Source organism: Talpa occidentalis, unplaced genomic scaffold, assembly GCF_014898055.3.
Source record: "Talpa occidentalis isolate TD23 unplaced genomic scaffold, MPIMG_talOcc4v2.1 talOcc4.8, whole genome shotgun sequence".
NCBI lineage: Eukaryota > Metazoa > Chordata > Mammalia > Eulipotyphla > Talpidae > Talpa > Talpa occidentalis.
Genome location: NW_023605194.1, coordinates 94549291 through 94571229, shown reverse-complemented (window position 1 = coordinate 94571229; position 21939 = coordinate 94549291). Strand labels below are relative to the sequence as shown.

At 37.4% G+C, this 21939-nt stretch overlaps 1 protein-coding gene across 4 annotated transcripts in view; it reads right to left on the bottom strand.

The window, feature by feature from the left end:
• XPO7 (exportin 7) overlaps positions 1–21939 on the bottom strand; it is a 77325-nt gene that overhangs the window by 15863 nt on the left and 39523 nt on the right. Inside the window, exons 1-13 of one of the 4 annotated variants that reach the window (XM_037497346.2) lie at positions 19218–19253; positions 18566–18712; positions 16462–16555; positions 15733–15899; positions 14695–14787; positions 10577–10681; positions 8864–9029; positions 8223–8296; positions 6567–6686; positions 5400–5546; positions 4729–4901; positions 1771–1964; positions 1222–1327 (exon numbers count right to left, since the gene is read on the bottom strand). In XM_037497346.2, coding sequence (XP_037353243.1) covers positions 1222–1327; positions 1771–1964; positions 4729–4901; positions 5400–5546; positions 6567–6686; positions 8223–8296; positions 8864–9029; positions 10577–10681; positions 14695–14787; positions 15733–15899; positions 16462–16555; positions 18566–18712; positions 19218–19238 — 1607 coding nt within the window. In that variant the 5' untranslated portion in view covers positions 19239–19253. Of the gene's footprint in view, positions 1–1221; positions 1328–1770; positions 1965–4728; positions 4902–5399; positions 5547–6566; positions 6687–8222; positions 8297–8863; positions 9030–10576; positions 10682–14694; positions 14788–15732; positions 15900–16461; positions 16556–18565; positions 18713–19217; positions 19254–21939 lie in introns of those variants that run through there. The other 3 variants (XM_037497347.2, XM_054690634.1, XM_054690635.1) reach the window with 3 other exon arrangements.

Below are 21939 nucleotides of genomic sequence, written 5' to 3'. Positions count from 1 at the left end.
ACACACACACAGTTATCACACCTGACTGCAGAATCAAAAAGATATTAGATTTTATCTTTATTAAATCTTTGCTCAACTCTTCAAAAAATGCCAGTGGGAGATGAAAGGGGGAGTTATCAGGATTAAGGCACCTAAGGGCGGATAGCAATCTGATAAGCAAAATGGTGGTGGAAAGAGACAAATGGGGATTCTCAGATGAGTATGAATTATAGATTGAAATATTGGGGACCAAAAAATTCTAAGGCATCATGTTAAAAAGTTTATCTCCCAAGAGAGCAGTTTAGAACCCTTCAGACTAGGGACCCTGCAAGGTCACAAAACCATTTTCATAAAAACATGAAAATACTATTATGTACACATTTCACATGATGGTACAGTTGGGGGGGGGGTCTTCCAGAAGATATAAGACTGGTGAGGTCATGATGACTGAATGCAGAAGCAGTTATGAGAATCCAGCTGACTTCTGTGCCAGAGAGTAAAACAAAGCCACTCTCACCTTTTAGTGGGGAAAAGTCATTTCTTAAAAAAACATTTGTTTATGTTAATATTTGTACTGGGTTCACTATGATCTTTAAATGAATAAATATTAAAACATTCTAAGTATTACCTTTTAATATGGTAAATCTTGATAAAAATGTCTCACATAAACAAAAGTTCTTTGAGGTCCTTAATACTTTGATTCAGGTATTCAAAACTCCTGATTTAAATTTTATTTCTGCTAGGTAAATTTTTAGAAATTACTAAATCACTTACAGGTTTTCAGGAAGGTAAGAATTACATAAATATAAAATAACCTGAAATCCTGATGGTAAAAAAGTATACGGTCAAGGTCTGAAAGGCAGCCTCTTCAGGAGTATCTAGAGAGCCCAGTGTCCTATCAGACTTACTCTGGCAAAAAGCTGTCTACATCTCACTAAGATTTGGCCCTAAACAGAACAACTTCCACTCTGGTTTTCCTAATTCTGGATCCAGAATTTCCTTGCTGAATTACTGCAAATGTGTTTCAGTAAGAGCACAGGCAGAGCTCTCACTGCACTTATAAAAGGTTGGGCATTGGTCCTAGAACAGTCCTTCATTTTAATGTGCAATCAGTTTCATGAGACTATATTCTATCAATGGAGAGGAAATCATTAACAGAAGCATGTCAAGTTCCTGTGGTCTTAGGACCTAAAGTGGGTGGGGCATACCAGCAAAATGGAAAGCCTTTGTGGGAGCACTTACCGACAGACAAGCTCGCCATCCATAGCATCTTGTTCATCTGTGCTGGCAAAAGAGACCCGGCCACCAATCACTGCACCAATGATGTAAACTAGCCACGTCAGCCTTCCTACAAGAGGAAGAAGACCTATTAGTGTCACCTTCAGTGACAATTTCATAAAGGAGTTCTTCACTGCTGTGAAGTTCATGTCTTGCTATGTGCTTCCTTAATCTTAGAATACTAGTAGAGCCATAAAACCTTACTTTTTTATGCAGAGTATATAACAGTTACTCTCTGCTCTGGTAAGGATATGCCAAGTGAGAAATTCATTGGACAACTGGTGCTTTCCTATCAGATAAGCTCATTATTTTTGGAGTCAGGTAGGTTCCTGCTGCAGATTATGATTTCAATTACTCTTCCTTGGTTCCCTGTGGCATTTATTTACAAATATTCTTTTATGTATATGGAAATAACTGATGATGGAAGAATGTTTTTTAGGGAGTAAGTAAGAGAAATGGCAATGAATGAAGGTACTGAGAGTACTTTCCAGGCCCAGTCCACTGCCCACTTACCCTCTTGCACAGCAATATCCATTGGGCTAGCGCTGGCGCTCTGCAGCAGCTCCTGATAGGACTGCGCCGACTGGTCAAATAACTGCACGAGGAGTGCACACGTCTTCTCGTACTCACAGCGCCCTATTGTAGACAGCTGGTCCAACTGCTGCTGTACCAGACCTGTATCCTCCAGGGGATCTTCCAGCCCATCTCTATTCCCAAGGAAGAAGGAAGGTAGTGCTCTTAAAATATGTCCACTGATTTCCTCATGGTAGCAGCTCTCTTAATTTACTCACCATTTCCAATCTTAGAGGCCCATGCCTTTTTTGCCAAGGAAGGAATATATATGTATGTATGTCTGTATGTATATAAAGTTGGAAGACACATATCTTTTTTTTTTTTTTGGGTGGTTAGGCAGTAACATACAGCCAAAAATAGTTTTATTTTGTGCAAACACATCCTAATCTCCAATAGGATTACAATTTTTTTTCCTATGTATATATCCTTTACATTTCCTTTCAAATGTCTTTCCAAATGTTTTTTTTTTAATAATAAATTTTATTGTTATATTTCCCATACAATTGCAGCCCCCCCATTCTGACACCAATCCCTCCCCTCCCGCCCCCGCCCCCCTAAAAGTGTCTCTGGTTCATAGTTTTTTGTTGATTTTGATTTTTACTTTCTTATAGTTATTCATTTTCCTGGTCCCTTATTTAAGTTTTCTAGATTCCTGCTATGAGTGAGACCATCCGGTATTTTTCTTTTTCTTTTTGGCTTATTTCGCTGAGCATGATCCCTTCCAGCGCCATCCATGTTGCTGCAAATTGCATGAAGACACATATCTTTACCTTAGGCATTAGTCTCCCTTAAATATATTCTGTTTGTTGGTATCCAGTTGTTTAATCTGAATTGCCCTGACATATATCTGTTCTGGTCTTTTCAGTCCTATTGCTTCTCACCCTAGGAGCTCTTGGTTTTGAACTACAGTAAACTTTGGGAATATAAGTATCTTACTCCTTGTATGAGGACACTGTGGTTGGTGTGTTTTGGAATTAGAAAATTTCATATTTTAGGGAGGCAATATGATGCCTCTACCAGGTAATATAAACCCTCAATAGGTTCTCTGGGATGCCAAATAAAATATTCCTGTAGCAAAATGTATACATATTATAAATAGCCATATGGAGATGATTTTTAAAAATTTTATTTTATTTATTTATTTTAAAAGATTTATTTATTTATACAAGCACTGGGTACAGTCAGAAGCGCGGGAGGGTGAGAGAATTCACCAGAGCCAGAGCAGGGAGCAGAGCAGGCAGAAGGACCCAAGTACACTGCTGAGGGGAGCAGCGGGTGGCAGGAGAGGTCTGGGTGCCATGTGGGACCCTCCTCCGGTGGCCGGGGAGCAGCCGGGGATCGAACCGAGGCTGCAGAGGCTGTGGGCAGCTTTGCAACCCAGCGCTCAACCGCTGCGCCACAGAGGAGGCCCATAGGGAAGATTTTTTAAAAAAGATTATAAAAGGTCTTACTCAAGTCAGAAGCAAGTCAAGTTTTGCCCTCAAACTGTTTTTGGTGCCAAACTTATGAGAAAATTGTTTTCTCATTTTGGATTTCAGAACTGGAGATGAGCCATTGGTCTTGTATTGTCTACTGGTTCTTAGATTTAAAAATTTTGTAATATCACAAGCTCTCTATTGTTACATCACAGTATGACAATCCAGAAACAGCACCAACACTATAGTGATCAGTTCTCAGTTCTCAGACCATACAACAGGCCAGGACACAGTAATTTAATCCTCATAGTAACTTTAAGAGGTAGGCCTATTATTTGTATTTTACAAATAAGGAAACTCAGAAACTCACACTCCTATTCACTGGGCCCAGATCTCATACATGTAACCACTCTCCAAAACTGCCTCACTGAAACCAGATGAAGCCCCCCAGAAGAGAAACTATGCATCTAACACAACAATGCTTTCCAATGGGCTTCATAAATATTACATTTTGAAATGACTGACCATAAAATATTTGGAATAATAACTCCTATAGCAATTAAATGCACTTGACTTGAACAAATTAAGAATCCAACTTAGGGGCCTTTCTGGTGGTGCAAGGGTTAAGACGTAACCCACGAAGCTGTCTGCAGCCTCTGCAGCACAAGTTCAATCCCCGGCCAGTCAAGGAGCAACCCACATGGTGCAGCAGACCTCTCCTGACTCGCCCGTTGCTCCCCTCAGCAGTGTACTTCGGTCAATCTGCCTGTTCTGCTCCCCACTCTATCTCTGGTGAGTCCTCTCACCCTCCACACCTCTGCCCTGTACCCCAGGTCTTTCATGCATAAATAAATCTTAAAAAAAAAAAAAAGAACCCAACTTAAAAAAAACAAAACACCAGAAACCCAGACTTTGAAAATCTAAGTAAATTCTCCTCAGAAATAATGAAACATTTAAGAGAGGTCCTAAACAAAGAATAACTATATCATTTTTTAAAAGGCCCAATATTTCTTTAACTATAAATTTCTGGTCTAGTTAATACTCAAAGCAGACAAGAAACATGTAATGCAATCCGTGATCACTGTCTAGATTTTTTGTATCATAAGTTCTAGTTTGTGTAATCTTATTATCTACTTGTTTCTTCAGAAGATCACATTAAGTTCCTATAACTTACACTTTAAATTTTTATCTATGGCTTATGTTTCTCTCATGTTTAAAGAAAATCAGCGGTAAGGACACATATACCAGTATACTTTGTATTCGACGATACTGCCACAGCTGGTGAAAGAGGGGGATGTGAGGAAGATGCTGAAGAAAAACACTATTCCTTCAGACTTTATGCTCTCATATGCTATTCCACTCACATGAAAAAACACACATTAGCGGTATAAGCTCCAATAAGACTAGGTCTATCAAGGACATTTTTGCCAACTGGGTGCCTGATCTGGCGGGGGAATGAGGGAGACAGTTCAAATTTCCTTACCTTAGTATGATGTGTACAGATTCCAAACGAGATGTGATGTAGGCTTTGGTGACCTCAGGTGTGTAAGTTTCCAGCATGTGGGGCTCTGTGGCTTTCACATATGGCACAGAGGCTGCCAGCCGCTGCCACAGGCTCAGGAGATAGTGCACACTATTTGGGGCAAATTCCCAGTGCTAAGGAAAACGAAAAGAGCAGAAGGCACATTTCTCATTTTTCAGTGCACAATACATTAGTCCCATGTTGCTTGAAACAAAAGACTTTGAAAACAAACAAAAAAAAGGGGGGTAAACTTTTATGGCGTGTTTCTCAGATAATTTTGATGCAAGCCCGAACATGACAGTGCTACTACCCTAAATCGCATGACTTAGAAAGAGAGGACACTCAATTTTCTCCTCCCTCTTCTATTCCCCTATTCCAGTATTGCCTTTTTTTGGGGATGGTTATGAGGGGATTCTTTCTGCCTTGAATTGCAAGCCCCATGGTAGCTCTAACTGTACTCCTTATACTTCTGTAATGCAAATGAATAGGCTACAACAGCGATAACTTCTCTGCAGGTTACCCTATGCTTTTAATTACCTTTGCCAAGAAAACAATAGAAACATTCTTGTAAGGTGAGCAAGAGAAGAGGTCCCAATGTCTACAAAGAGAGAGACAAGCAATCAAAGACAAACCTGAAGGCTGGTGACTGTGAAGTTAGCTATCAATCGAATGACTTCAGGGTAGTTTTCCACTTTTACTAATTCTCCCAGCTGATAGTTACTCTTCAGTCGGGCCAGTAGTCTGCAGAACTCGTGATAATTGTTTGGGTCTGATAAACTCTGGTGACAGGACAGGAGGAAAATAAGTATAAAATGTAAGTCACGATACTTCCAGAATGACATTTTGGATGGCATGAGAGGAGGAGGGAATCTAATTTCTGAGCTCAGGTTATCCTGTGTATAATGTTTAAAAACAATTTTCCAAAAGTCACTTTTAAAAAGGGATAATCGTATTTATCATCTCATATGTTCACAACAATCATCTTGTGAGAGGGGATTATCCTCAATTGAATGTCTAAAATGGAAGCCCAGAAGGATCACACTACTTGCTTAAGATTAAAAAGTTGATTGCCATAAAAGAGGCATGATCTAAGCTATCTGTTTACTTCCCACTAAAATCAAAGAAAGATAATGACATTTTCATAACTGCTGGATTTACTATTAAGCACAACTAAACTATGGTGGCAAAGTTATACAAATGTTTTATATGTTTATATCATCATTACTGTAATAAATATATTCCTATATTAATGTTTGTTTTATTATCTCTCTATATCAAATGTTACTGGTTTGTAAGCAGTTGATTGACAAATATCTTCCTTTTCACTTAAAAGCAGCCTAATCACATAGGTTAATAATGTATATAAAAAAAATGGCAACCGTACAAACTTTAGAATCTTAATTTCTAGGGGAAAAATGACTAGATTTATCTTTACTTTCCTCTATCAAAGTGATTCCTTCTCATGACTGTATTCCTGAAGCTAGAGAACAGAAACTACTCTTTTGGGTGAATACTCTCAAGAATTTGCCTACAAATACAGATTCACCTAAATCTTCTGAAGATCAATAGTCTGAACTGTTTGCAGCAAAAACTGGAATTTTTGCTAAATTCATCAAGCAATGAATTTTTGCTTGATGGATTTCTACTTCATAACAGATAGGCATATACTATATAAGCATATAGTGCTGTTGATGTCTCGCGCGCTCTCTCTCTCTCACCCCTAAACCCTCCCCCGCTCCTTCTCTCTCTGTCTCTCCCCACTCCTCTCTCCAAGAAGAAGAAACTGTCCAAAATCCTACCTGTGGATTTTCCAGTATTCGCTTAACACCATCGACCAGATGAGAGAGAAACTTGGCTCTCTCTGCATTGTTAAACAGGGATCTTCTGACCGAGGCAATCTGTACTAAGCAGGATAATACCTATAAGCAGGCACAACCCAAAACAACTAATTAAAAAGATGGTACAGCTGCCACCAATTCCATCCTTCCAACTTCTGCTACCAGTATAATGATGTAGAAAGATCAAGGAGGGTATAGCTTAGAATATCTGAAACAGCTTAACTAATTGGAAAAAATACAAAGCATTAGATTCAAAGTAATCATAACTAGTTAAATTCAGTTTGGAAATTTACTTGTATTCTTTAACCAGTCCAATGGCTTCTTTGACTTTGTTAAGACTTTTATTTAAGGCTTGAAAATACCATGTGATTCACAGTTTAAAGAAAGCCTAGATTTAATTTTTCCTGCTCCAGCAGGCTTTGCCATGTCCCACTATAATGAAATAACCAGGTCAGGTGTGTGTCCTGAACAAAATAACTTTTATACCAAAAACATTTTACCCTTTCCTCACTGTGCTAGATAGTTATAGCCTCTGTTTGTCCTTCCAGATGTTTTCTGCCCTTCTCCATCCCATCTTATGTTCCCTGGGAAGCTAACCTCTGTCGACTAACTATAGCCAAACTCCCCTGCCTTGTTGCTTGTAATTGTCCTCAATCAATGGAAATTACCAGAGGGAGGCCAAGGATGGGAAAAAAGAGGCCATGGAGCGAGGTTTCTCTACCTCTTGCAAAGATTTCCCCTATGCCACAATCCAGTACTCTCCAGTACTTCCTTTCCTGGCCGTTTGAGGGACCCCACTTTGGCAAGTCCCAGGGGAGTAGATGATCCGACCCCATTGGATTCCCTTAATTTACTGCCTACACCTTTACAAATCATGCTTTTATTAATAACCCCTCTTGAATGAGCTACCTTTTCATGCAGTAAAAACGCAGTGACACAAACAACACCAAATTCATGTTTCTGCTAAAGCAAAGCCCTACATTAATTTGGAAAAACACTACAGAGAGAAAGTAGTTTACAGAAATATTATGTAAAACACCCACTACTTTACTGTTTTCTTTTTATACAACTATACTTTATACCAATAACCTGAAATAACCGGTGAAAGTCTTAAAAGACCTGAATGACTTTTGTGATTTAAAGAGGTTAATTATTGTTATAAAGGTGAAATATGCCATTCCCCAGAGCTTTCAAGTGTTATTCAAGACAAGTATGCAAATATGCTTCCCCATCATAACTTCCATTTATCACTTATGCAACATATATGTGGGGGATCTGCAAGTTTCTCTATCAGGACAATCTTCAACTAGGCAATGTTAAGTTGAATGCCCGTACTCTAACCTGTGGCAGAGATATGGTATGAAGTCAGATACAAGATGAAACCAAAAGAGCTTGTGATCTGTACCAATCTGTCATCAAAAAGGAATAATTTTAAAAGAATTAAGACTTTATTATGAGAACCTTTAGCCTATAAACTGATCTCAACAGATGGGATAACTAATCTTAGCATTTCTCAGATTTACCGCTGAGATTTTTGTAAAACGAAATAACAATGAATTCATCAACATTTCTACTTTCTAGAAATAGGTGTGCTTTAGGAAACTGGTCCTGACTCACCAGAGGTGAAAATGAAGGAGGGATGGAATGATACAGGTCAAAAAACAGCTGCAGTGTTGAAGAATCTAAGAACGCTGAAAGACAGACAATAGAACACGTTGAGCAGGCCTGAACCTGTACTGGCATGCTTCTAGCACCATTTATCAGGGAGCCTGTCTGCTTCCTTATCTTACAGAATCTTTATTTTCTTTGACAGTGATAAACTGATAGGGCTATTTTTGGGTTTGGTTATCTTTTCCCCTTTTAAAATATGAGTTTTTAGCTCCTCTATGAAATAGCTTTCATTCTTTTGATAGTCAGAGAACATAAGACAATCAGAACTTTGTTCACAGCACAAATTTTTATTCACACCAACACAAAAATAATCGTTAAGCATACGTTCTTTTGTTTGATCTTGTTTTTAAAACTAGGCATTACTCAAATGAGTATGATAACAGAAGTCTCTATAAGTGATGTATGCCAGAAGGTCAAACTCATATCTACTAGTAAGTCAGTGAGTTTTCCCATGCTGGGGAATCTCCAAGATTCCTTTAGCAATGTCTCTCTTACTTTATTAAGATAGATGCTGAAATTCTAAATGTTCTCTTAAAGTAAGCCAGGGGTGAGAAGCAGTCTGTTTCAGGTGGTACAAACCCTGTTACCTGATCTCCAGCTGGTGGGAATCTGTACTGTGCACAGGTCATCTGAGGATTCATCAGTAGACGTGCCGATGAAATCAAAGTTTAGGCAGTTATGAGTGAGTTTGAGCAGTTGCATGAGCAAGCCATGCTGACTTTCATCATTCAAGTTTAGATTCTTTCCTGAAGCCTGTAAAAATGACCACATGATGAGGCCCAAACAATCACTCCTCTCTTCCAAGCTTGCCACCAGACTTATGAAAAGGCTGAAGTCAGAAAAGGAGGGTCATATTCACACAGTAAAGTGATGTCCCCCTCTAAGAGGCTACACTATCACCTCAGTGTCACTTTAAAAATCCGAGCTTCTTGTTTACTATTAAAACATTTACTATTACAAAAAACAAGCAACTGGTGTTTAAAGAAATCCCCCTTTAACACTTATTCTTTACATGTTGTAGATATAGTGTCCAAGGGATTTTGGAAGCAGTATGAGAGGTGTGGTTACTTCAATTGCATGTGAGATCCAACTTATTTCTACACAGGCTAGGATCAAGGTCAAGGAAGTTCTAGTAAGTTTTATATTCCTCCCGCCCTCCCTTTCTGTTTTTAATATTATCATCACCAAAATGTATCAATCCAAAATTAAAACAAAATCACCAATGAATGTTATTTATTCACCAGGGAGAGCTGAATACTGGCTGATTGTTACTAAGTTTCAGATTCCTAGCTTATACCAGCAATGGCCTCAAGTGTCTGGCTGGCTAGTGGTTTTCAATAGTATCAGAGGAGGATACAATCCTCTCAGTTTTCTCAAAAGCTTTTCCTTTAGGTGGGAGTGGGTAGAACAGTTTTTGCTAAACAGCTTGCTTAACTTAAGGAATGTTTGAGAATTCTGAAGTAAAACTACGGAACTGAGGAAAAATTTGGACATCATTAACTGTGACAGAAGAAAGAATCCAAACTTGTTTTCTAAAACTAAAATTGGGACAAGCTAGAAAATTGAGGACAAGAACAAAAAAATCCCATCCCCCAAAATGAAGATTCAGGGGCTAATCCCAGAGCTTTCTGGAGGGACAAAGTAGCCAAATATTGTGATAAATTTATAGAGCTCAAAGGTTAACATTTCCTTCTTAGTTCAACTGTATCCATAAATGAATCAAAACACCAACTTTCTATTTTGAAATAGGTAATTTCCTTATGTGATACTGACTACCTCCTTCAGGTTATGAAAATCTAAATGGATGTTAAAAATTCAAAATCTACTTTTCCTTACAGATGTTGCTGGTTTATTTGCTGCTTTTAACTCAGCAGGGGATAGAGGAGTGAGCCTAGTTTTAGTATGCTAACAAAGTAGTCTGAACTTGCCTTTAGAGCTCAAAGAATCCAAACACAATAAAGTTAACACACTTTTACTGTGCATAAGGTAGATTTTATGTGGGTATAAAAAAAGCACACAACAAAACCTCAAACTTTGTAGTAAGCTAGATTCCCTTAAGGGCCGAGCATGGATAAGTACTCACTCAATGCTCTTACCTAGGGAAATAAGTCTCTGATGCCAGTGGTCAATCTGGCAAGCCTTGCCAATGTCTCAGAGATGGCTTTTGTGTAAGAGATGATGATTATGAAAGAGATGCATCAGCTCTCATGAAGTCAATTAAGAGCTGATACCTAACAAGTACCTACTCATTCTCATCTTTCAAAGGGAACTGAGAATCAGGAACCAACCTACAATCTCACCTGTTTTAGTAAATTACAGGAAAGTGTGAAGATATCAAATAACGATGAGTCTCGGAAAGAAGAGGCAATTTTTCTGTGCTTGGTTAAAGGATGGGTGGTGTCTGCCTGTTCAGGAAAATAAATTGCAAAGAAAAAAATTAATGTAGATTTCAAATAAACTAGAAGAATTTCCAATAAAAACAACATTATTTTTCATGTCTAATTACTGTTAAATCAAATATAGAAAGTTAATGCAGAGGACAATAAGCTGCTAAAAGCCTGCATAACTTATGCTGCTAAAAGCCAGCATTTCTATAACTTAGAGAGGGAAGAGAGAGGGAGAGATGAGTAACTCCACTGTAAAGTTGCAATTTCTTCTTTACAGTTGGGGAGATAAAATTTAACAAATTATTGACAGATATTGCTAATAATTATTATGTTATATTGTAAACTTAGTCTCAAAGACAGACAATAGCAAGGCTTGCGTTTTGGTAAATAATCTGCTCAGGGTTGAAGTTACTGAAGGATTTCCAAAACAATTACTGACTAATAGCCATGAACTGAAGATAAATGAGAACACGTTTAAAATTTGTTTAGTTTTCTAACCTACTGCAACATGTAGTCTCTATGACAGAAGTGAGTACTTAAACAGCAGTTCGCTCTCTCACATATTCCCCTGTTGTTAACTCTTCAGCCAAATACAAAAACTTTTTGTGGTCGAGAGCCAAATCTTTTAATTCTTTAGCATGTCCTCTATTCTTGACACATAGTAGGAACTCAGTAAGCGGAAGACAGGACTTTCAAGGTTGCCAAGAGTACTCTTGGCACCTATTAGTTGTACTATTAGTTGTACAGACAACTAAGTTAGGAGCCTTCCTTGATTTTTTCTAAGTTCAAATTAGGAATAGTAACAGAAATAAACTTTCAGATTTAAACCTGACAACAACAAATAACAACAGAAAATTAAGTCACAAAGAAGTTCAAAATATTCTCCAATTCTAACTTTATTATTATTATTTTTTAAAGATTTACTTATTTATTTATATAAGCACTGGGTACAGTCAGAAGCATGGGAGGGTGAGAGAATCCACCAGAGCCAGAGGGGAGAGCAGAGCAGGCCGACTGACGAAGTACACTGCTGAGGGGAGCAGCAGGCAACAGGAGAGGTCTGTGCACCATGTGGGACCCTCACCAGGTGGCCGGGGATCGAACCGGCACTGCAGAGGCTGTGGGCAGCTTCGCAACCCAGCGCTCAACCGCTGTGCCACCGGGGAGGCCCCAATTCTATCTTTAGTGTCACTGTGTTATCTTGCATGCCTTAGGTAGTAAGATATTACTGGATTATATATATTTATCATATACCATATATAATCTGTTATGCTGATTATAATAGAGAATAATTACACATTAAGTTGCTAAGTTACAAGTATGTTAAATATATCACACACATTTCTATTATTTTCTTAAGTAAAATTTCGATTTTTTTTTTCAGACCAACATTGACATATTTTGTCAGGCCAAGCTTAAAGAGAGAGCATTAAACCCCAATTCTGTACTTGACTAATGCATGCTCTCCGATTACAAAAGTAATAGTGGCTAAATGATAAGTTAGTTGTTAAGAACACAGGCTCTGGAATGAGACTATGTGGGTTTGAATTCAGATATTGTTGCTTGCTAACTGTGTTATGTTAGGTAAATTCTTGATGGACCTTAGCTTCCATATCTAGAAAATGGGGTAACCAGAGTACCTATCTATCTCATAGGATTTTGTGATTAAAAATTAGTTACTATAAAGTGCTTAACGGTGTGCATCATATAGTAATGTAAAAGTATAAGCTATTATTATTTTGAAAATTACTGAGCATAACAGGACCACAATCACAGAAAACACATTATAGACTCCAGATTTTAGTAAGATATAAGCAAGAGCAGTAAAAAAAGCACCAACTCAAAGAATTCATAGGACTCAAAAAAAAAAAAAACCAAAAAACAAAAAACAAACCAACAACCCACAAGCAACCCAATTAAAAAATAGGCAGGGGGTGGGGAGAGGGGCACCTCCCAGGTGGCACAAGGGGTTAAGTCTCAACACTATGAAATTACAGGCAGCCACTGCAGCACTTTGATGCCCAGCCAGGGAGCTGATCCACATGGTGCAGCATACCTCTCCTGTCTCACCCACTGCTCCCCTCAGTAGTGTATTTCAGTCAATCCACCTGTTTTGCTCCCCACTCTGTTTCTGGTGAATCCTCTCACATCCCCCACCCTGCACCTCTGGCCTATACCCTGGTCTTGTATGCACAAATATATCTTTTAAAAAAGAAACAGGCAAGTGAACTGAATAAACATTTCTCTAAGGACACACAGGTGATGAACAGATATATGAAAAAAAGTTCATTGTCATTCATTAGAGAAATGCAAATAAAAACCACAATAAGGTATCACCTCACATCTGTCAGAACAGCCATTAACAAAAGGAGAAGAAATATGGGCCTCCCTGGTGGTGTAGGGGTTAAGATTTTGTGCTATCAAGCTATTGCCAGCCACTGCGGCATGAGTTTGATCCCTGGCCAGGGAGCTGAACCACATGGCGCAGCAAGCGAGATTGGAGAGGTTTGCTGTGCCTCTCCTTTCTCGCCTGCTGCTCCTCTCAACAGTGTATTCCAGTAGATCTGCCTGTTCTGTTCCCCACTGTCTCTGGTAATTCCTTTCACTCACCACCTCTGGACTACACCCCAGTTCCTATATGCCTAAATAAATAAACAAAAACCAAAAGGACAAGAAATAACAAGTGTTGGCATGAATGTGGAGAAAAGGGAAGCCTCATATACTGTTGATGGGACTGTAAACTGGAGCAGTCACTACAGAAAACAGTATGGACATTCTTAAACATTTAAGAATAGAATACAGTTTGATCCAGATATCCTATTTCCAGGTATTTATCACAAGAATACAAAAACATTGTCTTAAAAAGATATTATGTAACCCCATGTTTGTTGCAGCATTATTTAAAATAGCCAAGATATGGAAACAATCTAAGTATCCAGTGATGGATGAAAGGATTAAAACAGATGCAATAACTATACACAACAGAATACTACTCAGCTATAAAAAGATAAAATCTTGTCATTTGCAATAACACAGATGGAATCTTGAGGGAATTATGCTAAGTGAATTAAAAAAACCCAACCAACCAAACAAACAAAACCCTTAGATACAGAGATCAGATTGATGGTTACCAGAAGGGAAAGAGGTTGGATGAAACTGGGAACGATGGCAAATTATATGTTGAGAAATAGAAACTAGGCTTTTGGTGGTGTATGATGTAGTATATACAGGTGTCGAATTATAATGCTGCACAATGAAGCTTAGTTATAAACCAAAGTAACTCCATAAAAAATGATACATGAAAAAGTACCAACTCACAGAGTTAAAATTTCTCAGGGTTAATAAAAATGTCTGCATAAATATGAGCCATAGCAACAGTGATGCCAACGTAATTAATAGCTAACAATGGACGGGTGAGATGTTACTACTAATACTAACGTTAATCATGGCCTACTCAATAATTATAAAATTTTAGCTGGATACAAAAGGAAATGACTGAAAAATAGTAGCCAGAGCAAAAGAAAGTCACTGGTATTTCCTCTGTAGTATACTGTGACATCAATGACCATTTAAAACATTATTCGATATTTAGCAGCATGTTTTATGCATTCTGAAAACACGCCCAGCACACGAGAACTGATTTTTAAATGATCGTAAACACATATCAATGTATACAGCAGGAGCACAAAAATGATGCATTCCCACCTTTGTGATCCTTATTTTGATCTCATTCTCTTTCATTAGTAAAGCATTATTCCATTAAGGTTTTGACTTAGAACCATTACTCTCATCTCCAGCAATGAATATTAATACCAGTAAGGACACTGAGATGGGAAGCTGTGATATTCTGGAGACAGAAGGCGACCAGGACAATAAGAATGAGGTAGACTGCACTTACAGAGGAAAACCCAATGGAACTATTTTGTTTCAAAAGGGCATTAATCACTTACCGCAAAAGCACACAACTGCCAAAAAAGATCATCCCACACACAGCAGAAAACACCAATACTAAGAAAAAATATGGCACTTACTTCAATGAGGAAGGCTGTAGCACTTACTTGATTAATTTCATTGGTTAGCTGAGATAAAATTGTGACGCCAATAATGCAGTATTCAACACTATCCTGGTAGAAAAAAGTGTAAGGTAGAAAGAGTTGGCGTACGTTGCTTGATTTCAGCATTTGGAATGCAGTCATACTTTTGAAATGACAGAATCCTGTGTCACTATTAAAACTGCCTAGACAAGGTAGCAAGAAATTGTAGTTTAAAACTGTTGCTTTGCAGAATATAAAACCTAATTGCCATAAAGGAAGACTGCTAAATGTGACTTCATCAAAATTGAAACCTTTTGTATTTTGAAAATATTCATAAACATTGTTACACACGTTAAAAGAAGAGAAACTAAACCTGTTTACAATACATGACAAATGAACCCATAACACAATTTACAAGAACAGATACCACAGTAAGAAAAAGACAAAAAACAATAAAAAATGTACATTAGATATAAATAGAAAGTTCATAGAAATACAAAGTAGAAATGAACGAAAATTTGCTCCTTTTGATCATAACCCAAACTCAGATACTATTCTTTTTATCTATTAGAAAAATAGAAAAGTTGAGCTCCAAGAGTAGAGGTACAGAGAAATAGGCATCCTTTTATATGTTGGAAGAAGTAGCTTTTTTGAGGGTAATTTGGAAATATGTTTGAATAGTTCCAAGGCTAGAATTCACCCTACAAACACACTTAAAGTATGTCCAGACATATATACTAGGATATTCACCAAAGTATTCTACCGTCAAAATATACAAACTAAACGCCCACATGTAAGAGTGGTTTATGTTTCAGATTGGAACAGTATGAAGTGGGATTAGAAAGAATTAAGTGGGATTTGTTTGTGCTAATGTGTAAACATGCAAAGCCAAGATATGTTAAGGATAAAGGAGACACAGAAGACAATGTACCAAATAACCACATTTTGTGTAATTTAAAAAAGTAGATCCACATAAAAGCAAGTACATACAGGTGACTTCTCACATTTCTATTACAGCAAAATTATATGCCGTACCTGTAAAAACCTTGTGACATCTGTGATTGCATTTCTGAAGACATAGTCGTCCTTCTGACAGTCAAACCAGCCCAGTTTTGTGATTCTGGCATATAACTGAATAAGTGCTTGTGTCACAAAAGTAGCCAACTTTGGCCTAGTGGCAAGGTAGTTGAGCACATAGTTTCCTGTAAGATAAAGTTAACCTATATAATAGAAAGCTATGCCAGGGAAGGGTGCACATCATTAATTGTGATAAATGTCCAAGTAATGGTAATTATTTTTTACTCTAAACTCCCTTAATTCTTCATGCTACTGATAAATGGGATTTTGAATTTAAGATTAGTAGGTTTTTCAATTAAGATTTTTCATTGTGACAAGTATAAAATTCTGAAGTATAGCAGCCTTGGTTCTACCCGTGGATGGTTAAATAATATGATCTGCACAGGAAAACCCTGAACAAAGTTTCTCTTAATTACTAGGTTGAGTAAAGAATGAATGAAAGAAGTCTTTTTACAAAAAAGGGGATGAGTCAGGCTTTACCTAGAATTATTATATTGGGCCTTCTTCACTTTCATAAATCCAAAATTCTAGGGGGAAAAAAAAAAACCCAACAACCCTGGATTCTAGATATCCTATATGCTTAGAGATTCAAAACATTATCAAACAAGAAACATAAATTTAAGTATTACTAGTGCATATCTAAACAAACTGATTTCTTTAAGAGAGGACAGACAATTCTTTACTTACGAATATCTATTCGTTGCTCCAGCGGTAGAGGGTTGTTTGTGCGTGATACAAGCTTTGTAAGGCATGTAGCTGCCAGTAACTGGGAGTAAGATGACTGTGAAAAGAGAGGGGGAAAGTTTCAACAAACAAGTTTTTTGAGTTAGTCAGTCATAAGGACATTAACTTGGAGATAGGTGCTCAGATTCAAGAAAAAGTAAACAGCTGTGCTTCACGTGAGCCTCTGGACTTTAGAGGGTCTATTGTTCTAAGGAAAAATTAGTCTCATCAGTGACATATGCTTATTTAGCTGATTTCATTCACGAACAAAGGGCAGGAGAAAGTGAATGGAATAGATGCTGGATGGGGTCTTTTCAGAAAAGTACTAACATCTTTAGAAGACAAATCTCTTCTTTCATTTAAAACAAGAAATCTCCCTTCAAAAGCTTTCTTACAATGATGGCACAAAAAAGTTTCCCCTCAAAGTATTTCTATATTATGGTATTAGGGGAAAAAAGTATAAGAGAAAGAACTACCATATAACGCTATACAGCTAATCCCCAAACTATATCTTTCCATCAGCATGGCTAACAGTCAGCTACAGTTTGGGGGGAAACACACACACACACACACACACACACACACACACACACACACACACACAGACACACACAAGTAACTTCGTAACAATTATGAGAAAGAAAAAGTATGCCCTAAATCAATGGCATAGCATTATCATATTCTCAAGTGTAGATTTTAATTAACTTTAACCTTGTGGAGAATCAGAGTATTCTATCTGACCATATATATATGAAGGAGCCATGTGAGAATTCCTCCACAATCCCCAAACATGGTTTAAAGTGAGTAGAGTGGTTATATCAAATCAATAATATGCAAGGAGAGGATACGATAACCATAGAACATAGTATTTAACTATGACTATATATTATATAAGATGTAAATTGTTTTTACACCTAATTCCAATAAATCCTTGACCCTTAGATTAAGTAAGATATTTTGGGACTCCAGTGGGAGTCAACCAGAAGAGCTAGTTTTGCAGCTTCCATAGTACAAATGTAAGTGGGACAATCTTAAGAAGCAGTAATTGAGAAATACACAAAATGTTACATGTGAAAAGAGATCAGAACACTATACAATCTGACCATGACTCTCTAGGTACTTAGAATTAGCTATCTCAGCTACTAAAGGATACTCCTTAGCCAACTAGAATTTGTTCTATTTACTTCATAAATACTAAAATAATATGAAAATTCAAAAATTCTACCCGTTCAACAAACTAATGACTTTCGTTCTCTTCACATTTCCTTCCAGTCTGAAGAATAATGCCAGCTCCCTCTCACTGCCATGTCTTCTCATGATACCATGCCTAGCATTATCATATTCTCAAGTGTAGATTTTAAGGAATTTAGATGACCTTTATCTAATAATAAAAATTTATAGTTTTCTTTATTTGATGTGTTAGAAGACAAAATGATAGAAAGTTTAAAATATCATTATCCAAAGCACAAATGAGACAACCATGCCTGGTTGGATTCTTACCCTTCCTAAGACCCCCATCTTGCCAAAAACACTAATTTAACCAAATTATGTCTCATTGAAAGCATTAATTTGATCACTGCATTGCCATTTTCAAGCTAGAAGACTAATTCCGTTTTAGAAACTGTCATTCTTGTGCTTTTCATGGTCATTATCTCCCCCTACAAGTCTAAGGCATTAAGGGAACGTGGTGTGGTCCAGAGGAAAAAGAGATGACCAGGGATTTTGTAAGGTGACAGGGACTCTATGGCTAAGAAAGGTGATTTATAAACAGCTCTGTCTTCTTTGTAAAGGATATGAGACGGTACGTAAGTGTAAAAACAGAAAAGGAGTCCCAGAAACATGATTCAAGGTGAAAAAGGACAAAATACATGTACCAAAAAATTTTCCTGATGAGGCTGGCTGGCCCTTTGCCATACTGTTTGGTGTGGTTCTTTTTGAAAGTGAGATAAGGAAGGAAGATTCCTAGAAAAAATAAGGGATAGAAACAATCCCAATCTACCCCTAACTTAGAACCAGAATGTATTGGCTAAACCTCTGCTACTCTTCATGAGTCTCATATCTTACGTACACTTCCTCTCTCGAGAAGCAGCTGGCACTTGCTCAGGCAATCAGGGCTGTTGGTGAATTCAACCAAGGCTTTCTCTGCCTGGAGTCGAGTGGTTGTGTCTGTCGTTTCATACAGCTGTTTGCACAGGTTCTCTAGTTGGGCCAGGCTCTGGAAAAGATCAATCAAGAGAGAAATCAGACCTGCCTATTTTATATGCAAGGCACTGTGTTAAAAATTACTGGGCAAAAATAAACAATAATCAGTGAAGAGAGGACTTGCTTCTCAACTCTGAGGAGAATGTAGATGACCTTTAATCATAAAAATTTATAGCTCTGTATTTGATGCTTTAGAAGACAACATGATAGAATGCTTAAAAATGTCATTATATAAAGCACAAATGATAACATTTTCCCTCATAAATATCCATTCTCCTTTTTTTCCAAAAGACTTTATCAAAATTCAGAATTTACTTGTCCTTCCATCAACTTCAAAATTATGAATACCAGAGGCAATAATAAAATTAAAGCACATAAACACACAATATAAGTGCCACACATATCTTTTCTTAGTTTTAAAATATTTTCCCTTTTTGTAGTAATTATCAGCTTACAATTACACGTATGTACAAAGGTGGCCAACCTCTAGAAGAAAGTTTCAGAACATATGTACGCACCTTCCTCCCTGGGTCCCTCATGTCTAAAGTTCAGCAGACTCCTCTGTTGTACTTTAAACTCTTGCTTTGGTTCCAAATTTAAATGGAAGGGTCAAAATAAATTCAACCCTAGCATATGCTCACACAGAGATAAGACAAGGGAACCGCCCCCAAACAAACCCTTCTCTTCAAATCTTGAACCAGTTCCAGGGAGGCAGGAAGGTGATGGGTGTGTGCTTTGGTCAAAAACCCAAAAGGATGCAAACTACTTCCAGAAAGGCAGTGTTTAAAAGCAAAGAGGAAAGGAACTCACAAAGAGTTCACTTAACAATCACCTTTCACTAACTGAAGAGGAGGACAAACATCTGTTAGTCTTTAAGAATGGTTTGGACTTTAAGAAGAAATCTGAGTCCATTTTCAACAGTAGCAAGCAAGAGTTAGTTTATTTCATTTCTACTATTAAAAATACAATTTCTGACAAGAACAAAAATACTATTATATCTGATAAACAAAACTGTTTAAATAGTAAAAAATGTACTACACAATTTGCCTAAAATTGCCCTTTATGCCATTATGCTACTATTGGGGTTTGGTGCATGGGGTTCTTGGGTGCCTCTTAGAGTGAATTCAGCAGTCTGTTTAGTGGCATACAGCAAGTTTATTAAGAAAAAAAGATGTCTGCATAGACACAGATGGGCGTTCCATCACTGTGACTTTGTAAAGCACACCTATTTCACAAAGTAGGAAGGCCACCTTAAGGCAGGATACGGTTTTACTCAACGGGATTAATTTCAAACATTAAAGGAAACAAGAAAGACCGACATTCTGAGATGATACCAGTCTTAATTCAGGGCGCCCTCCCTCCCCACCAAGAGCAAAAACAACAACCCTCAGCCTAAAGTGAAACAAGCTACCCGTCAAACGTCTCAGGGCTTTAACGAGGCTTATTTTAAGTTATTCTCGTACTTTCGTGGGTTCCACTTAATACTTTCTTCAACTCAAAAGCAGAGAAAACTGCACTTGCAAAGTCAGATCTCAAGAATGAGGTTCAATAAACAGTACCTGATTTTTTTTTTCTCACTTAGTTTATAAATACAAGAGAGGACATAGCTAATCAGCTACATGTATTCCATAAGTACATGTGAGTCAATGATAGGATGACCAGTATGGGCTCAAAGGCCCAAGACAAATGAATGGGTTCAATTACAGACTCCCAAATTTTTAATCAAGAGATTAAATCTCCTTCACAAGGTTTTGTTTCAACCTGGCAAGCTATTTCCCCCCTTCCTATAAAATAATTCCCTTAAAAGGAACACATTATTTAAAAAAATAGGTAACAGAAGATATCAACAGACAGACACCTTGAAAGACAGTTACAAAATCTGGTATTAGGGAGCAGCAGCAGCTTCATAACTTCCAAAGCCACCACGTGCTATGAGTTTTCCAATATCCAGAACAGACACTCCAACACCCATGCCACTTAGATGTAATGATTCTTCTTCGAGTCTGATCAATCAGTTCCAGCAGCTCCCCCAGTGCACTCTTGTTTATGTTTATTACAACAAAATTGTTCACATGACAATGGCTAAGCATCTGTCACCAGCAGTTCCTAACTGTTAAAAACCTACATGCAGGTTATGGTAGGCTTTTTGGTGGCTGTTTTGTTTTGATTTGCTTTAATTTAGCAGGCAAAAACATACTGCAGGTAAGTCTGGTAATGAGTTCTCAGCTCAGAAAATAAAGCCTTTAAGAACAAAAAAGTAATTTGACCATTTACACAAACAGTTTGAAGAACGATATAGCTCTATTTTTTTAATTCCAGAAGAACGAATGGGAAACAATTTTGTTTTCCTAAACAATTAGTGAAAACATCAAAAAGCTACAGGGTTAAGAGTCATTTTATTTGGGTTGCCCACAAGACGCATGGAAGGAGATGGGAACGAGACATTTACATATACTTTCTGTTGGATCATTTTGTTTCCAACTCAAATCTCATGGCTAGATTATTTTGAATTAGTTCTTTTTTTTTTTGGACCCCAAGTAAACAGTATGTCCTGTAATTATTTGATTAGTTATTAAAAGTAGAACTTAATAATACCCTATTTCCCTCCTTTGTGAATTAACACCTACATTAAACTTCCCATTCACCAGTTCTGATTAGGGATATCTATTGTGCAATGCCAGTGAGTTCCCAGAAAAGCCTCCAAAAAACAATTTTTTATTCCTGCAATTGCTAAACTTATAACCCAATTTCCATCTGGTCCCAGTGGAACAGAAAAGTATGTTTGGGCAAAATACTCATGAAACAAACTGGAAGGTGGTCTTCAACTAGACAAGTACTGTTTTAGTATAAGAAACTCAACAATCAAACCCTCAAACCTAGACCACACAGATTCACCAACAATAGTTAAAATGAAATAATTTATCTTCTTTACTATGTAGCAGCAACATTAGTCTTTTTAACCTGGAGAGAAAAATGCAGCTCAATTATTCTCATTTTAGCACAAAGTACTACCAGTTGAAACTACCAACCTCAGAATAGGACTGATCTAAAGAGCTGCATGTAGATTAAAGGGAAATGAGGCTTTGTGTATACAAGAGATGTTATATTACCCCACAAAGCAAAATGCATAGAAATTAGTTTTCTTTCATTTGTGAAACATTATTTTTTAAAAAGCCTAACATAAACATTTACATGAGCCTCACTGCTTAAAAAACAAACAAACAAACAAAAAAACCTGTT